The 19,813-nt window shown below is 42.5% G+C and overlaps 1 protein-coding gene across 6 annotated transcripts in view; it reads left to right on the forward strand.

Moving 5' to 3' along the window:
* The window catches only part of ERC2 (ELKS/RAB6-interacting/CAST family member 2), an 880,873-nt gene that overhangs the window by 524,738 nt on the left and 336,322 nt on the right, over nucleotides 1–19,813 (forward strand). For all 6 annotated transcript variants that reach the window (XR_004971467.1, XR_004971468.1, XR_004971469.1 and 3 more), the window contains one exon: nucleotides 3,822–3,982. Coding sequence is in view for 1 of the 6 variants with exons in the window: in XM_036331877.1 (XP_036187770.1) it covers nucleotides 3,822–3,982 (161 nt within the window). In the remaining 5 variants the exon portion in view is untranslated. The remainder of the gene's footprint in view (nucleotides 1–3,821; nucleotides 3,983–19,813) is intronic.

Raw genomic sequence — 19,813 nt, forward strand, 5'->3', positions numbered from 1 at the left:
AGTATCAGAACAATGCTCTAACCAATGCAGCTACCCAGCCAGGGACACTTAGTATTTTAATAATGATGTGTATTGGTGTGGGCTTTTCTGGGTTTAACACCTAGGGGACTTGCAGCGCTTCCTGGAGTTGGATGTCTGTTTCCTTCACCAGGTTAGAGGAGGTTTCAAACGTATTTCTTCAAATAGGTTCTCTGACCTTTTTTCTTCTCACTTCTCTTTCTGGGACCACTATGATGCAAATGTTGGTATGCTTGATGTTGTTTCACAGGTTCCTTAAACTTACTATCACTTCTTTCTTTCTTTTTCTTTTTCTTTTTTGTTGTTTTTTTTTTTTTTTTTCCATTTTAAATCCTCATCTGAAGATATTTTTCCATTGCTTTTTAGGGAGAGTGGAAGAGAGAGGGAAAGACTAATTCTTTAGTCTTTAATGTGAAGAAACACATCAATTGGTTGCCTCCTGTAGGAGCCCTAGCCAGGACCCGGGCGGGGTAGGAGCCTGCAATCAAAGCACGTGCCCTTGACTGGAATTGAACCCAGGACCCTTTGGTCCCAGGTCGATGCTCTATCCACTGAGCTAAATCAGCCAGGGCCTCATTATTTCCTCTTCCTCCTCCTCATCCTCCTCCTCTTCTTCTTCTTCATTTTCGTCTTCGTCTTTGTCTTCATCTTCTTTTCTTTTCTCTTTGTCTTCTTTTCTCTTCATCTTCTTTTCTCTTTGTCTCCTTTTCTTTTCTTTCCTTTTCTTTTCTTTTTTCGTTGTTCCCATTCTGTGATTTCCACTACCTGTTTGTCAGGTTGTTGATTTGGCCTTCTGTGTTATCTAATCTTTTGTTGATTTCCTCTAATATATTTTTCATTTATTGTAGTCATCAGTTCTGGTTGGTTCTTTTATTATATTTTCTGTCCCTTTATTGACGTTCTTGCTAAATTCATCTGCCCTTCTTCTGAGTTTGTTGAGCATCTTTGTCACCATTGTTTTGAATTTGTTATCTGGTAGATTACATTTAGGTTTGTAATCTTGTCTCTTTCATTTAGGTTTTTTTCTGGAATTTTGTTCTGTTCTTTCATTAGGAACATATTCCTATGTCTCCCACTTCAGTTGTTTCTCTGAGTTTTAATCTATGAAATCGGTGAAAATAGCAGCCTCTCTTGGACTTGAAGGATGGACTTGTGTAGGAGCATCCCCTTTCTAGAGTGAGTGTGCCAGGTGTCTGGCCAGATGGCTGGATCTGTAGCTGGTGTGGGCATGGGCCATGGTAATTCCTGGGACAAGCTGTTCCAGGGCCTGAAACTGTAGCTAGAACAGGTGAGCCCCACGGGTTTCCAGGGATGAGCCATAACAGAGCCTGTCTTGGCAGGTGAGGTGGGAGCTGTATTTGGGGCAGGCTGTGGAGAGTCCTGGAGGTCAGAGGCACTAGCCAGGAGCTGAAGATGAAGCTAGCATGGGCTGGGGGAGGGGACAGGAGCTATGGCTGGAGCCCGAAGGCAAGTGGTGTAGCCAGTGTGGGCCTGGGACCTGGAGGCTAAAGCCTGGGGTGCACTAGGGACTAGGGTGGCCTTGTCCAGCTGGCTAGAGCTCCTGATTGACCTCCTGCCTGTGCACTCAAGGTGGTGGGGGAACACAGCAAATGTGCTGCCTGGAGCCTCCAACCCAGAGAGAGTTCCCGCCTCCCCACCTCAAACTGGCAGATGCTCTAGAGCAGCGGTTCTCACCTTGTGGGTCACGACCCCTTTGGGGGTCGAACGACCCTTTCACAGGGGTCGCCTTAAGACCATCGGAAAACACATATATAATTACATATTGTTTTTGTGATTAATCACTATGCTTTAATTATGTTCAGTTTGTAACAATGAAAATACATCCTGCATATCAGATATTTACATTACAATTCATAACAGTAGCGAAGTTGCAGTTATGAAGTAGCAACGAAAATAATTTTATGGTTGGGGGTCACCACAACATGAGGAGCTGTATTAAAGGGTCGTGGCATTAGGAAGGTTGAGAACCACTGATCTAGAGTTAAGCAGCTGATTGATTTCTTCCCCATTTAGTCTAGATGCCCTTTAAATTACTGCTTTTGTGCTGTACCCTAGGGCCAGTGTGTCTACAGGAGGCTCCTCAGTGCCTCATTCCTATTGCAGGTTGACTTGTGGGTGTGGGTTCCCACAGCTCTCCTGCCTGTTTCTATGTGGTCTCTCTGTCATTTCTCATGCAGAAACTGTTCAGCCAGCCCCCAGTTCTTCTTCAGGTGGAATTGCTCTGTCTGCAGGTCCATTCAATGTATTTGTGGGAGGAGGTGAGTTCAGCATCTCCCTGTGCGGCTGTTCAGAAGCCTCCTGATCTCTTTACACAGCTATTGAATGCATCAACACAGGAGGGAAGGAAGAAAAATAAAATCTCTGCTTCAGCCTCACCAAGTATTGCTTTGTAGAAGGGCTTCTGGTCATATGTATGGCATTCTCTGAACTTGTGTGAGAAACTAAACAATTTTGTGGTTGTGTTTCAATTTTTGTATATTTGTAAAGTTAAAGAATAATGCTTGTTATTCTCCAATTAAGCAGGTGTGGTTCTGAGACTTTAATAGGGTAACCTTTATATTCGTTGCTTTTTAAACTGTTTTGGGTTTTGCTATGAGTTACATTACATGGTCATGAAGTTTCCTCTTTCTATCAGGGCAAAATGGAGAGTTTGATGATCTTAAAAGCCTGTAATTTACCTTGGATGTGAGCTATAAGGCTTATTCTGAATAAATTCCATGTAAAGCTACAGAAATTATGTAGAAAGTCTTTATGAATTGGAACTTAACATGTCACTGACACATTCTGAAGTGTGTTCCTTTGCCGTTAATGATGGATGGTCCCATTCTGCCAAGTTTAGCTGAAAGGGGTAGCTTAGAAACCCAATCATCAGATCTGGAATCTAGAAACTTCCTGGAACGTCCATAGTTTTAAATCAGGGTGGCTGCAGCCTGCATCTGTGCAAGGGATGGCATGCCACCAGCTTCTCCACGCAAGTCTCCGGGCCAGAGCTATACACGCCAGCCCTGTTTCCTGTGCATCGGCGTTTAAAAGCCCCCAGTGGTTTGGGAGGATGAGGCCTTGCTTTGGGGCTTCTTGGTCCAGTTTTGGTGGGACCTGGCTGGAAACCCTGGCTATTAGATAGTCTGGCTTATTTCTATGGTGTATTAGCACCCTATAAAAGTTGTATGTCATTTATTTCAAGTTTAGAGTCCTCTCAGACTTCAGGGGCCAACCAAACTTGAACCTTTTGTGGCTGGAATTCTGTTCACCTTTGGCCAAATCTTGCTTCCTGACTGTGAGCCTGGGAGGTGAGGTGAGGCCCCTTGGACATCAGGTCAGTTTTGCCAAACAAGGCTTTGATAGGTTCAAACATGAATGCATCCGAAACAAGGACATTAACTTGCTGTCAGAATCCTCTGGGGCCTACACACAGAAGTATATTGTGCCAGGCACAGTGCATTTTGAATGTTGCCTTCCACCCACTGGGAGGCAATATCTGAAATTTTTTGCCAGACACCGTTGAAATTGGGTCATGTCACTCACCTTCCACTTCCAATAAATGTATCAACGGGTTTCTATGAAGGTTGTTTGACACTCCAGTTGAATGAGGATCTTGGAGAAATTTGGACATTTCGGTGTTTGAAGCATTTGTGTTTAACCAGGGACAAAGTAAACAAGGTGCAGTGTCCCGTTCAAGGATGGCTCTGACTCCGTTGTGTCTGTTTCTGAACACAGGCTGGCAAGCAAGGCCTTGTGCTTGAATGAAGGAGCAGTAACAGCCCGTTGCATGTGCCTTTCAGATAGAGGAGCTCATGAACGCCCTGGAGAAGACCAGACAGGAGCTGGACGCCACCAAGGCACGCCTGGCCTCCACACAGCAGTCCCTGGCTGAAAAGGAAGCGCACTTGGCCAACCTCCGAATAGAGAGGAGGAAACAGCTGGAGGAGATCCTGGAGATGAAGTGAGTACCCATTTTTGTTTCCTGGTCTCTCTTTTCTGATCTCTCTTTAGGGATGGGGAAGGGAAGGCTGGAGGAGGTGAAGAAAGAGCTTAAAGAAAGAATAATTTAGCTAACACCTGACTAGTCATTCCAGGACTACGCTTCTTCTTCCTTTTTTTTTTTTTTTTTTTTTTTTTTAAGTATAGCTTCCCATGATCCATTTTGCACATTTTTCACATCTGTGATTCGGAACAAAGCATTGAGCATTAGATTTTGTATTTCTGTTTCATGGATGGCATTCTTAGGTCTGTCACAAAGGTCTGAACTGGCTCAGAGACCGAGGCTCGTTAAGCACAATAGTAATTTGAGCAGGGCACTGAGTTAAGTGGAAACTTCTCTGAGGAGGTATTTCCTAATTGTGACTATAACTTTGCTAATTATATTCTTTTCACTTGTGTACAATGCCTGGCTTGTGTTGGCTTTCATAGAGTCTCAAGGTTGGCACCTCTTTGTTTAGAAAGCAGGCCTCTGATTTGCTGAGCTGATAAAAACAGGCTTGGAAATTCTACCGCACCCCCACCCCTTCTGGGGAAGGTTAGGTAAGGGGGGAGACTGGATCCAATCTCTTTTCTTTGATTTAATCAGTAAAGTACGGCTGCATGCTGGGTAGTGGTCATTCCTGTGGGCCTATAGCACATCCATCTCCACCTAGGTCTTATTTTGCCCTCACAATGAAATAATATCATTATGGAAGAACATAGCCGAGAAAATTACTCAAAGATATTAGAAATAATCCATTGCTGTGGATCTGTTTCTAAAGAAGCAGGTAAGAAGCAACATGTTTCTATATAAGTTTTAAAATGAAATAATCACCAAGAAATAATTTCAATCCACCTTCCTTCCACAATCAGGGGAAATGTACATAACGATGACATCTTAAGCCTGTAACATAGACTTTGAAATTGGTGGCTAGGTATGGAAGAATGACCTTCTCCTGACCCCACAAGCCTTACACATGGTTAACATTAGACCTGAGAGCTTAGATCATGGAAAATGTGGAGTGAAACATTTTGAAAGATTTAATAATGAGGACAAAACTTTTATTTCTCATCAACTACCTCAGTTTCTCTAAGACCAAAGAATAAGTAGTTTTTTCTCACCTATAAACTCAAATGTTTCCTAATAAAAGATGATATAATGAAAACAGATATTTTTATCCTCAGTTTAGAGGTGGGGGAACTGAAAGTCAGAAAGCTTTCAAGTAATTTGCTTAAGTCCATCTGGCCAGGATTAAAAGCAAAACCTTCTACCTGAAGCTTTCTTTCTATGACCTCATTTTCTCAAGAAGTCATGTGAGCACCACCAAGCCCAGAACTCCTGTGTTTGAGTCAGTGTGGTGATCATCCTGCCTAGAACTGTGCCTGGCATGTGGTAGGTGCTCAGTGCTTGTTTGTTGAATAAGTGAGTAGGTTGAATGCGGAGACTGGATTTTATGTAACTAAGAAGCATAGTATTTCAAGCGCCTCGATCAATAATCTGTTCACTACCAGCACATTGATTTCATCAGCCTTTATTCTTTTCCATTCATCTGTTCACTTCTGCCTCCTGGTGTGCAGCCTAGTTTCTTACTGCTTCCAAGTTAACTCTCTATCTCCTGGAGTGATTTATTATGCCATTTTATGGAAATTTCCATTCCTTCCTTTTCATAAAAAGAGCATATTCTTTCAACATTTTGAGAGAACAAATAATGGTGAAGCATGCTGGTTTGGGAGTCATCAGACCTAGAAATCCCGTTGCTTCTACCTGGTGGCTGGTGGCTTAAGGGAAGTGACCTGACCGTCACTGATCCTCCAGTTCTCTCCTGTAACCACTTCCCTGGGGTGGTTCTGTGCAGGGGTCCTCAGAGGAGGGCTTGGCGCATGGAACAGAATATATGAGTGTAAATGGTGCTACCAGCCAATGAAAATATATCATGCGTTTAGTATACTTTGTGAAGAGTATCATTTATCTAAAATTTGGATTTATTTTTCTAAAACATATAAACCTTTTCCATGTGTATGTTTTCCCACTTAATTTCATGATTTCAGATAGCACCTAACTAAGACCTCTTTTGGTGAATTGCCACATTATTTCTGAAGTGCTTAATCTGCTACCACTACAAAATAAATACAAAATTCCTCTGTTAATTCCTTTGGTAAAAGTTACAAAGCCCCGCTTCACTAAGCCCAATATGAACCCCATTGACTATTTAACCGGCCCAGAACCCCACTTATGGCTCTGTTCTGGGACTGTGGGGACAGAGGTACAGGGCAATTGTATTGACTGAGAACAGCAACTAGATTCATCAACCTCCTGGGCTGTTCGAGTCCTCGAACTGGTTTGATTGTTCTTGATTATTAAGCTGAGTTGCCATATTGGTTACTCGACATTAACCCAGTCAACCTAAGTATGTGGGAATAGTCATATGTGTGTATCATTGGCAGAATTACTCTCACTCTGTGCCAGGCAATGTTGATCTTCTTTCAACTGGCAGGCAACATGCAAGCAACTTTCAGCCAAGTCCACCCAGTTTTCAATCCCTGGTGGGAAGGGAGTGGCTGTGTGGTGTTAGAGGAAAGAGCTGGAGCCCTAAGCCAAGAGTCGGGAGATATAATATCATCCCTCACCCCTAACAGGAGATTACTGTCTGGTTGCTTCTGTTTTCCCTTTAGCAACATGAAGGTGATAATAGTGTCTACTCTATAGAATTGTTGTAGGGATTTTTTTTTAAAAAGTACTAACCTGAAATTAATATAAGCCAGCATATGTGAAAATGCTTTGAAATGTAAAAGGGGCTTTTGGAATGAAAGGTGGTGTCTGTTAAATCCATTGCAAAATCAAATGGCACCAAGTTTTAGAATTGGAAAGCAGCTGGTCCAGCATCCCAGTCTGCATAAGCCAGACTCCCATCCATTTAATTACAGATAGGAATTCCCAGGTCCTGGGAAACAGGATTCACAATGGAAGTCATGGGGTCATAATGTGATGGTCATGCCCGGGACTCTTGCAGGTAGCTCATTCATTCTCATGTTGAACTAGAATGGCTTTGCATGTAGTCTTTCTACTTGTCTTGGTTTTTGTTCTAGAGCTCCACAGACTTTATCTGCACCTCACCCAGAGGATAGAAAGCAGTTTAGATATTTGTTTGAGTAACAGTGTTTATTTTAGAAAAGAAAAAGAAATATGAAGAAGCAAAATTAAATGTCACACTGGTGACATTTTGGTATATACCTTTACAAATACTCTTTACTTTTTAACAAAAGTAGATCGTATTTTTATAGTTTGTAAATACTGCTTCTTTTGTTTACTGAATGGGGAATACTCTCCCTGTCACAAGCATAGAATTCCATTTGTAATGACTCAGTATATTGTCATATAGGTTCGCTCCTTTATTGGTATTGTGGTGCCAATGTTTTGGTAATATAAAGAATGTTTTTATGCTGTAGTAATATCAGAATATTAGATTTTTGTAAACCTTGTATGTGGAGTAGTAAGGAACAAAAGTCATTTTGAATATTTTTAAATTTTTTTTATTAGTTAAATCTTTATTGTTCAGATTAAAAAAAAGAATGTTTTGATAAGCATTCTTCTCTTTAATTTCATTTCTTTTAAAATAATTATAGCTTAATATGCAGTTACAAGAAACAGTAGAAAGAGGTCTCTTGTACATTTCCAACATTTCCCTCAATGGTAACCTCTTGCATAATTATAGCACAATGTCACAGCAGAAAATTGATATTGGTTCAGTCATCAACTTTAATTCAGATTTATTCAGTTTTACATGCACTCATTTATGTGTGAGTGCGTGTGAAATTGAGACATATCAATTTCAACTCATGTATAGATGTGTGTAACCACCATCATAGTCAAGACACAATATTGTTCCATCATTATAAAGACCCCTCATGCCACCTTTTGATAGCTACACCCACAACCAACTGTTTCCTCTTATTTTTATTTTTTGTTAATTCTCACCCAAGGATATTTTCCCTCCATTGATTTTAAGAGAGAGTGAGAGGATGAGTATGAGAGAGAGGAGGGGGAGAGAGAGAGAGACATCAATGTGAGAGAGACACATCTATTGGTTGTCTCTCCACACACCCTGGTCAGGGCTCAGGGAATCAAATCTGCAACCCAGGTATGTGTCCTTGACTGGGAATCAAACCTGTGACTCTTCAGTGTGTAGGCCAACGCTCTAACCACCAAGCAAACTGGCCAGGGCCCAGCTTTTTCATTTTTACCCAGAGTTTTGTGTTATATCATTTTGGGACAAGTGCCAGATAGTGTACGTTTTCCCGGCCATTCTTCTTTGGCAGGGCAGGGAATTATCCTCTTCTTAGTTTAAATTTAGACTGAATTTAAAGTTAGGAAATATTACTTCATTCCTCTAATTTAAAGATTTCTCATGAGTTAGTTTTATTTTATTTGCAGTGGAATTCCCTTTTAATATTGGATATCTAGAACTTGTTATGTGGTAAGGATCGAATAAGTGTTTGAGGAATTAAAGGACAAATTAGTTCAAAAAATCAAATATTCATTGAGCTCTTACCATGTGGTAGGTATGGTTCTAAGTGAACAAAGAGACAAATCCATGACCTTATCCAGTTTACATTTTAGTAAAATGACTTAAGGAAATGAACAGACAAATACCTGAAAGAAATGAATAGATGAATGAAGTAGATTCTTGTATAACCAAAGAAGTTTGGAATCCCACTTAGCAAGCTGTTTCCAAAGGCAAGGAGCCTCATGGCTATTTGGGGTAGAGAGGGACATGGAAAATGCAATGTGCCCTCCTACGGCCTGAGAACCCTTTTGGGAACTGACGATGAGGGAGGGTCTTTGCCTGTGTTTCAAGTAGGGTTCTTCCCCCAACACCTCTTTCTTCAGTTTGGTCTTCAGTGGTTGGCATTCTAATTGCCGGTCATTATTCTCACACTGGAAGGTACTAACAGTTTCCAGCCATAGAAGAACATAATATTGGCTTTCTCTTGTGTATAAGATTATTCTTCTACTTCAAAAATATCTAAAACCTACATAATATTCACTTTCCCTTGGGTATAAGATTATTCTTTTACTTCAAAAATATCTAAAACCTACATAATATTCACTTTCCCTTGGGTATAAGATTATTCTTTTACTTCAAAAATATCTAAAACCTCTTGCTAAAACATTTCATAGTGGTTCAGCTTTGTTACATTTGCTCCTATTTAAAGGGGATTTTATTAAAATAATATTAAGAACATCATTCTCTATGTTTGGTTTTATTAATGCTGGTTAATAAGCTTACATTCCAGTAACCAAAGCTCGATTACTTAATTTCTGGCAGGTGAATTTGATATCTGTGGCTAAAAGGAGCTGAAGGCCATGAGATATAGTACTTACAATCTGTGTGCATTTGCTTGCACAGTTTAAACTTGCACAGTAATTTAATAGGCAGACAGGCCAGCTAACTGATATGTTCCATTTAGTAATAAATACTGAGTGAATAAGAGTTTTGAGAGATGGTTAATAGTTACATAATTCAAAGTGTGTATTTTAGATTTTTTGGTGGTTTCTTGTGTTTATGTTATAGAAAGGTTTTAAGGGGACCTCTACATTTTTTACTTATCTGATGATGTTGTGAGATTCATCTTAATATACTGGATATTGTTGCATTTTAGACATCTTCTCCAGATAGCCTCAAAAGCCTTTGTATACATTGAACTATTTTAAGAAGTTTACAGTGAGGTAAGGCATGATTCTGTTGGCCGCTTTGATCTAGGATCCTTTTTGAGAGACCCACTCATTAGGTAAGTACCCTTCAAAGGAGACGCGGGGTGCAGAAAATAATATAATCAATTTATTCTTTACTTCATGCCAACATGAGAAAAGACAAATCACATTTCTCCAGGGAAGAATCCTAAGTGCCTGGCAATTTACACAGGATAAATGGAGCCTGGGAGAGGAGTTTTGAAGGCAATCATTACTTAAAATTGATAAACTTAGTTGCTAGAAGGATATACCAACTTACAGAGATATTATGGGGACTGAATGAAATTACACACTTATGAGAAAGTTATTTTTAAGTAGTAAAGCGCTCGCTCTCTCTCTCTCTCTCTCTCTCTCTCTCTCTCTCTATATATATATATATATATATACATATTACATGTTAATATATGTTAGGTAAACCCAAAACAGTTAGCACACACTGATTCTGTCTTCAAATTGCAATTGGCCTTATATTTTCAGCAATTTTTTTTTTTTTGCTACAATACAATTTTTTCTCTAACCAATGGTTTATTTAGAAGAATTTCAATGTATCCAATTTTTAAACATATTAAGTACTATGGCAATGTGTCCTAGAATGGCACAGTCTGTCTGTCACTATGTACCACCTGCTCAGTTCTAAAAGTGAACCAAGGCAGCTAGGACCCTGATAAGCTCGTTGCAGCTTTCTCAGTTGCCTGCAATGATGGAGCACAGGTGGCACAGAGACAGGGCATAAAGGTCATGAAGAACTGCTCATTCCACATCGGCTGTGTGAGCTGCAGGCAGTCACATACGTGCACATGAGTTGCTTACCACTCGTGATTTTTGTTTCTCTCTTGGAACCCTGAAACTGGTGGTTTAGAGCCACAGTCAAGCCAGCAGAGAGGCGGAAGGAGAAAGGAACCTCTCTGTCCTTTAGGTGGCACATACCATCCATGGACATCCGAATCACTGAACAGTTTACTCATTACATAGCTGTTGAGCATCCATGACCTGCAAGGACTGTTCTATGCCTTCAGCACTGAGGTAAGCACTGTTCTGAGTGAACAGAAAGGACAAAAATCCCTTTATTCCTGGAGCTTACATTCTAAGTAGGTGCAAGAACCAGGGTGGGGGAAGGGGCTCACTGGCCATCATTTAAGTCACCAAGTCACACCTAGCTGCAAGACTAGCAGGGAAATGCAGCCTTTAGCTGGGCGACTCTATGTCCAGTTAACATTCAGGGGACCCAGTACCAATGGAAGAGAAAGGGAGAAAGGGTGTTGGGAACAAGTAGCACTCTTGGCTGAAATAAAGTATGAAAAGATACATGCCGACTGTTATGATAGCTCACTGAGCATTTAAAAGCAACTTTGCAAACTACAACTTTAGAGACAGCATTTCTAACAGACATTTGCTCATATGCATGTGTGTTCAGTATACATTGAGTTCATTTATGGGTACCAGGGTTGGTACACTGTGGGCAAGTCATGTGGTGAGTGAACAGGTTGAGTGATAACTGAACACCTTGCCGCACTTGGGATAGCTGATGGGTGAAGGGTTCTAGGTCTAGAGAAGGCAAAGAGGCAGATGCTTCCATCAACTATTAAAGGGCTGACATGTAAGAAAAGAACTGGACTTGATCTATGCTGGTTTGGAAGACTGCACTAGAGGTGGGATCTAGAATTTGGAGGGGAAGACCTCCTTTGATGCTTTGTGGAACTCTGCAGCCTTTTGAGGCAGCTCCTGAAGTTTTGTCAGCAAATCCTGTGGGGAGAAAATCACCCATTCTGGGTACCATAGAAGTAATTCCCATATCTGGGAGGAGGCAGCGGTGTGGTCTTTGCATTTCCTTCCAGTGTGGAATTCTATTCCTAACTTCATTAAATAAATGAACTGAAACATGGAAATCATTAGGAGATGTTGGACTCTTCTTTTTCTTTCTCTTGAGGAACACTATATGAAATCAGGAACTTTTCCCAAAAGCCAAAAATGACTGCTTGGTTCAGTACACTGGCCTCTCTAATGAGCCCATAATAAAATTTATCTTTTTTTTGTACATTGCATTTATTTTTCACAAAACTCTTTAGATATAAAGAGTTTGTATGAGCCAAACAGAGATGTGTTTCACAAAATGATAGGGAGGCAGTGGTTACATATCATGTCAGGTAGAATCAGGAGCCCTTCACTCTCCCTGCCTTAAGGAATGGACTATCTCTGATGAAAATGCCTCCAGAGAATTAAGCTAGCCTAGGCATATATACCCTTCAGTGCATGGAGACTTTGGGGGATGGAGTTAATATTACCATTAATCAATGTTAATATTAATAACACTTGCTAAATGCTTATGATATGTCAGGAAGAGGCTAAGTACTTCACCAGCATATTCCCACCACTCTTGAGAGATGACTAGTATTGTTACCCCCACTGTGTAGATGCAGAAACTGAGGCCCAGACAACTGAAACTCAAAAGCACATCTGTTTGACATGATAGTCCATGATCTTAACCATTGAGTACACTGTCGCTTGAAATTCTAAGTTTGGGAATGGCAGAGCCAGTTTTGATTAAAGAGTTGAAGGCAGCCCTAAGCAGTTTGGCTCAGTGGATAGAGCGTCGGCCTGCGGACTCAAGGGTCCCAGGTTCGATTCCGGTCAAGGGCATGTACCTTGGTCGCGGGCACATCTCCAGTAGGGAGTGTGCAGGAGGCAGCTGATTGATGTTTCTTTCTCATCGATGTTCCTAATTCTCTATCCTTCTCCCTTCCTCTCTGTAAAAAATTAATAAAATATATTTAAAAAAAAAAAGAGTTAAAGGCAGTGGGCCCATAGGTGGTTCTTTCAACTTGCCTGGGAGATCAGGACAACAGGCTGGCGTGGGGGCAGAGAGAGGGGGCAGGAGAGACTTAGCTGGAGGCAGCCTTTGAAGTCAACTTTCTTATCTTAAAACAAAATAAGGGCCACACTGTCTTCTGGCCAAAAGCATGCACTGTATGTATAGTTTTAATAGTGAAAAATGTCAGTCAAAAGGGCCATTGGCCTGGTGCTTTTTAATGGAAATACAAACATTTTCTGAGCTAGAGCAGTATAATCTTTCAGCTTAAATAATCATAATCAGTAGTTAAATAATCTAAATGCCTGTGAATCATAAAGCTTAAATAATTCCAAGTGCCATACTTCATGTTATCTCCGCTCTCACAGCAGCTCCATGGGGTAGGGAAGGTCAACCACTAAAAAAGAGAAAGAGAAATGCATGGCCTTCTAACCTCCTCACACATAGCAAGGCAAAGGGGGCAGTTATGTTCCTTTCTTCTAATCCAAGAGCAACATCCTCTTGAGGAATTTCGTGAAGTACTTGCTCTTGTGCTGTGGGGGTGCTGTCAGGTTTAGCCCCAGGAGGCAAGGAATGGGGCAGCTACATCACACAAAGAGAAACCAAGGAGCAGACAGCATTGCCAGGGTCATCCATCAAGTCCTGAAACAGGAATTCTCTGGTGCAGTGAGCAGGGCTCTCGGGACTGGAGTTCATAGCCTGAGTCTGGCAGCTGTAGCTGAGTGAGCCGCAGCCAGCCTGACCTGGAATTTCTAATTGTGAACAGGGCCCTGGACTCATATGACCGTGTTAATAGTCTGTGATTCTCTAAAGCTGTGGTTCTTACTCCAGAAATTGGGGTGGGGGTTGCCCCCCTAGGGACATTTGGCGAAGTCTAGAGACATTGTGGTTGTTATACTGGAGAGGAGATGCCACTGGTATCTAGGGATAGAGGCCAGAGATGCTGCTAAACATCCTACAATGCACAGGACAGCCTCCCCAACAACAAAGAATTATCCAGCCCCCAAATGCCAATGGTGGCAGGGTGAAAAAACCCATCATAAGTAGCCTCCCTTTTTAAAGACGTGTTTATTTAACTAGGGAAGAGAGAAAAGCTTTGTTGGGTCTCATCTCTAATGTAACCTGACTTATTTTCAGAGAGAACTCACACAGGATGTGTTTTTCACATTCAGGATTGTGATCCCAGAGGGCCTGGGGGCCTGGGATTTGCCTTTTGTGTAGATGATTTTGACCTCTTCACTCTGGCTTGCTTTCTGGGGACTATAGACCAGCTCCCCCCAGGTAGCTCCCCAGTGGAATTGGCACTGGTCTCAGATCCCAATTCCCAGGAGCCTGTACTCCCTTTAAGATACCAATCCTGGCTAAGATTCAGAAGACGTGATCCATTAATACCTACTGCTGAGCAGATCAGCAGCCCTCTCCAGCTGCAGTATTCCATTACTCATTAACCCGCGGCTCTCTCTGGTCCTCAGTTTGCCCAAATGTCAGTGAAGGGAATGAAATTGGGATAGTCCTCAATGGGCCAGTCCTCTAGTCAGCCCTATAAATTTTACTCTCTCCACCTTTGTCCCTCCCTTTCATTTGTCCCTCCCCTCACCACATCCCTTTGGGGAGATCAGTGTTTACTTAGGGAACCACTTCTTGTCATGGTTGGTAAGAGCAGAAAGGATAGAAGAAAAGCAAAGACATTGCAGAGGTGGGAGAATATATGCCAGAGCAGGGGCCAGGGGCATCAGAAGGAAGCAGACTGTTGCCCAGATGCCAGCTGCCTGCCAGACCTGTGAAGGGAGGGACTTGGGGCAAATCCCTGCATGAGGGGCAGTGGTCTCTGTCTTCCCGTAATATCTCCTAAGCGTGGGTAAAATCCAGTGCAGATACAATCAGGGGACACCTCCACCCTGAGAATGGAGAGGGTAAACGTCAAGATCTGCATCCTCATTGGAAGGGGACATCATAAAACCTCCATGTCAGTCAGACTTACAGGATTTAGGATGAGGCATAGTGTAGAGGTGGGGAAGGCTCTGAGTGTTCTTGCTTCCTGGGAAGAATTAATAAAAGTTTGTGGAAGGAGTGAATGAATGCTGATGAAAATAATACTCTTTCTCTTTCTAGCTGCCTCGCCCCCATCCCCCTCCCTCTCTTCCACCCAATCTCCTCTTTCTTCTTCCTCCTCGTTTCCTCTTGCCCTTTACTTTGCCCGTCCTTCCTCTCCACTCTTCTTCCTTTCCTCCACCTTTCCGGTGGAGTTCAATATATTTCCTCAACATAATGGTTGTTTTGCTAGATTCTAATTTTGAGAATTGGGCAGGAGGCAGACCAAGCACTTGAGGAGGAGTGTGTGTGTGCACATGTGCGCATACTCACTCACGTGTTTGGGGGCAGAGAAGGGGCTGGCTGTGGCAAGCTTGCCTGGAGAATGAGGTGTTGAAGGGGAGACCAGACCCTTCAGTTCCCAGGAGCAAAGCGATCGAGAACTATCATCCTAAGCCAAGCCGCCAGTCAAGTATGGCCAAGTCTTTTGTTTTCCAGTGATGGAATTTGGGAACCAAGGAATTGTGATCATTGAAATGCAGCGTTTGACTTGATCTTTAGGTTAAGCCAATATCCCTGGGATCTTAATCTGAACCCGCAGGAGGCCGTGGCCAACTTTGAGACTCTGTTATTCCTCACCCCCGGTGCTCTGCTTACTTGAAGAGATTTGCAGAGCTCACTGTGGCTAGTGCCAGCATGCAGTGAGGATGAAAGTGAAACTGCTGTCTTTCTCTTCGGTTTTGAACGTGGTGTTGGTGTGTGCACTTCATCAGCCTGAGCTCGGGGCTTCTTTCTCTTCCTGGCTCTATCTCTGGAAGTTTTCTTGGAAAAATCTCCCTTTAATGCATTTCTAAGACTCCTGTCAGCTAAGGTTTTATTCTAAGGCAGGATGGGGTTGGGTAGGCCCCGCAGTTATTCTGGGCTCCCTCCTGCCCCTGCCATTCTTTGGGAGGAAAGCTGCCCCCATGTGCTGCATTCCTGGGGCTTCCTTGCTGGCTGACACTGGTGGGTCCAGGGCCCATAGGAGGCACTGTCGGAGGTGGGAGGCTGGGATGAAAAAGGTTAGAGAATTTCCTCCCCGTTCCCTTCTTGCTTTGGGGAAGTAGGAACTTCTCTCCATGACCATAGCTCCTCTGGGCAGGGCCCCACCTGTGGCGCCCGCTGGCACTGACATTAACTCATGTTTCCTTTTGCCCCTTGGGCCTGAAATACGCTAGCAAATGCCCTCTGTTGCCACTTTCTAGGTGCCTCCACCTGTCTGATTTGTTTCATGAGCCCTGGTCACCTCTGCTCGTGTAGTCCCTTCACTGACGTCTCCTCACTGGGCTCTTCTGTGCTGGACCCTGCTTCCTGCCAGCCCCAGACGGGAACAGCCAGAAGGCCATGGTGCCAAGGCCACGTGCCTGAAAGTTAATAGGATTATTTGAGCAAGTGTTGTTAGAAAGTGTTTACATTTCCCATATTAAGTAAATTTGGAAAAATAAGCAGATTGCTTGATGCTAAAATCAAAACACTAAAACAAAACTGCCATTCTGTGGTTTTCTGAAAACAGTTGGCTTCCAAATGACCCTTCAGCATGAATGACTGCTGTGGCCCAGACCCAGAATGTTGTGCAGCTGATGTTCCTAGAGTCAGCCTCAGCCCTAGAGCTAGGATGAGTGGAGACAGCCCCCTGCTCCCACCACATACAAGGAAAAATAACCCCTCCCTATCTGCAGGCGTGGAGGAGTTGGTTTGACTGAGTCAAGAAGAGGTTCATGGGATGGAAGGAAAGAGCATTTTCAGGGCCCCTGGCTATAGTGCACGTCAGCTCCTCCAGGCTGTGGGGCTCCCTTTCAGCCAAGCTCAGAGCACTTGGGGTTTCCATGAAGTAGAGGCACTGCAGCTTTCAGCAGCAACTGCTCTAATGTAGCACCCTCGACTGAGGTACAAGCTAAGCACTCCACATTGAGTCAGTTATTTGGGCAGTCACTGACTCGTTCACTCACAAAACAAATCATTCTGGGCAGTCAAAGCTCTTTATTGACAGAATGAGTGAACAATCTGATGTCTGATCAAAGGATTAGAAATCTGAATGCAGAATTACAGCTGGGATAGGTGTGCACAAATGGAAAGGCTTGAGCAGCAATGAGAACACCCAGAAGGTAGTAGAAGGGCTCCCTGGGGATGTGGTTATGAGCCATGATGTGTTGGGTGAGTGGAAGTTCATTAGGTGAAGAGGGGTCAGGTGGGGGGGCCATATTTCAAGAGGAGGGGACTGCCTGTGCAAAGGTCCTGTGGCAGGAGGGAGTGGCATGCCTTCCATTAGCTCACAGGAGGCCTGTGTAGCTAGAGCACAGAGACCAAAGGGATTGGTTGAGACTGGAGGGGTGGCCAGACCATCCAGGACCTTGGGGCCATGCTCAGTTTGTTGATATTTATTCTAAGCAGAACAGGAACCCATTGAAATGGAGTGACGTGATGGACTTAATGATTTGAAAATAAATAATAAAAACCAATTACAGTATACATACCCTGTGTGAGAAACTTTTAAAGTGCTTTGTAAATATCGACTTATTGAATCTTCACAATCTGAGTATTGTTATTATTCCCATTTTACATTTGAGGAAACAGGGGTAAAAAAAGGTTAAGTAACTAGCCCAAGGTCACATAGCAAAGGTGAAATTTGAGCCTCTGGATTGTCATGTAGTCTGGTCATAGGCCTGACCACTGTCCCACACTGTGGGATGTGGGCATACTGGTCAGGAAGCTGCTGCAGAGTTCCAGGCAAAGCTTGTCCTGGGATTTTCACAGTGAAGATGGAAAGAAGTGGAAGATTTCAGGAGACCTGTAGGAAGCTGAATTTACAGGGATAGATTGGCCATGGGATCTTCTTGCCAGCTCTGTGTTTTGCTCTCCTGAGCACTTTCGTTCCTCCATGTGTGGAGCCTGCGAGGAAATTGTGGCAACTATTTGCTCTAGTCTGGGAGGTTCTCAACAGCAGCCCTACTAACACTGAGATGGACAATTATTTGTTGTGGGGACTATCCTGTGCTTAGTAGCATCCCTAGTCTTTACCTACTAGATGCCAGTAGCAATTCCCTCCTCCAGCTGTAACCATCAAAAATGTCTCCAGATATTGCCAGAAATACCTGAGAGGGCAAAATCAGCCCTGATTGTAAAGAGCTGGTCCAGACCTAGCCTCTGTATGCTTATAATTTCTCATCTTGGCCCAGCAGCCCAGCTCCTTCCTGGGATCCTATGGGTCTTGAGTCAGTGTGTTAGTGGCACTAGTAGAACTTGCACACTGGTTCATGCCTAGCACATAGGCCTTCTCTAGTCTGGAGGCAGATGACCTCAGACCAGAAAGCTTAGAAAGAAGTCTCTTCTGCATTCAACAATGTCATCCATATAACAGTCTTTAATGGGGTACCATAGACACTTGGCCATCATGTAGACCCATTTTCTTTGGCTCATAGACATAGACACCTAATTTCTATACAACTGATTTCAACATGAACTTTCTGAAATCTATTCTTACATTTGAGCATTTCTTGTACCTCATGTTTCTGGAGCAACTATTTCTTATATAGTTCCAAAGTTTTTCCATGTGGACTTTTATTTGGTTAGAAGGCCTTTCAATGACAAATATATTAAGGTTAGATAAGCTTCACACTTGGGAAGGTGAATTTATCAAATGCCCATATTAAGGGGAGAAGAGAATTTTAAAGAATTTTGGTCAATTGAAAATTCCCTTCTAGGGCATTTTTTTAATAAAATACCTTGAAAAGCCTGCCCTTGGATCCATGCAGATATCTAGGGAGAAACGCACAACCAAGTGCGATGTGACTATAAGTCTGGTATTGATGAGTGGTGGTTTCTCTTCCTTCAAAAGCCTGGGTGCCTCCATGGGACAGAGCGGAGGATTCCTATGAGGATCATCTCTTTCCTAATTGCTGCTCCAATGGGCTTGGATAAATTACAGTTAAATGTTGTTGTTTTTTTATGTCAATTATATACAAAAGTGAAGTGAACCCCGTATACCCTTCACCCAACTTTAGTAATTAGTCAACTTATTGCCAACCCTGTTTCCTTCCTATCCCACACTTCCCTGTTCCTATCCCTAGGTTATTTTGAAGTAAATCCCAGTCATTATATAATTTATCCATAAATATTTCATTATAAACATTTTTTTCCAGATAAACATTTTGACAACAACTTGCAAATCCTTTAAAGTGGAGGGAAATTCTAATGAAGGTCTTTCCCCATAAAGTTGAAACTTCCTGGGAGAGGCTTATATTTTTAATTTTTTTAAAAAAATCTTGTTATAAAACAGCGAAATGGAGCATTCAGCAGTATTATACAAAGAAATCAGAAGGATTAACACCACTAGACACATTCCTTCATTGATATTCAGCTCTATTCTCCGTTGCTTACACTTAAGTGTCAATGTTCCTAGGACTGACATAATTACATCTTGGGTAGAGTTTTCATTATCTCTTAGGGATCCTTGACATTTCTACACAAAACTAGAAGGGAAAGCTTTTTCTTAATGGGTCTCTTTTCTACTTCTTGACTGAACGGTAATTCTTTAGGATTTTGAAGAAATAAAGCACACAACCGCTTTCAACGTGTGACCATGAACGGTGACCCTGTCACATCTTCTACTCCTAAGAGTTTGGAAGCTTGACTAATGATAGCTTTTCTGCACAGAATGAAGCTGAGATTAAGCTCTCTTTGTAATGAGATTAGACGCCTGAATCTCTGTGAAGCTGGAACATAGCCACTCAGTTCTTTGCACTATTTTTGTTAATGATCATATCTGCTGTCCCCAGCAACTCCCATTTCATTTGGAAAATAAAATTAATATATGCAGGGTTACTATAGAGCCATGGTCTGCAAACTGCGGCTCGCGAGCCACATGCAGCTCTTTGGCCCCTTGAGTGTGGTTCTTCCTAAGCCTTAGGAGTACCGTAATTAGTTGATAACAATGTACCTACCTATAAAGTTTAAGTTTAAAAATTTGGCTCTCAAAAGAAAGTTCAATCATTGTACTGTTGATATTTGGCTCTGTTGACTAATGAGTTTGCCAACCACTGCTCTAGACCACTTGCCCATTAATTAATTCAACCATTGTTTAATTGAGCAATAATTGGGGTTCTCCCTTGCACTAGATGCTGATATAGTCATGGCTCAGACATAGTCCCTGATTTCCCAAAGCTCACTGTAGTCTTGATTGTTCATTG

Source organism: Myotis myotis, unplaced genomic scaffold (assembly GCF_014108235.1).
Source record: "Myotis myotis isolate mMyoMyo1 unplaced genomic scaffold, mMyoMyo1.p scaffold_m19_p_13, whole genome shotgun sequence".
NCBI lineage: Eukaryota > Metazoa > Chordata > Mammalia > Chiroptera > Vespertilionidae > Myotis > Myotis myotis.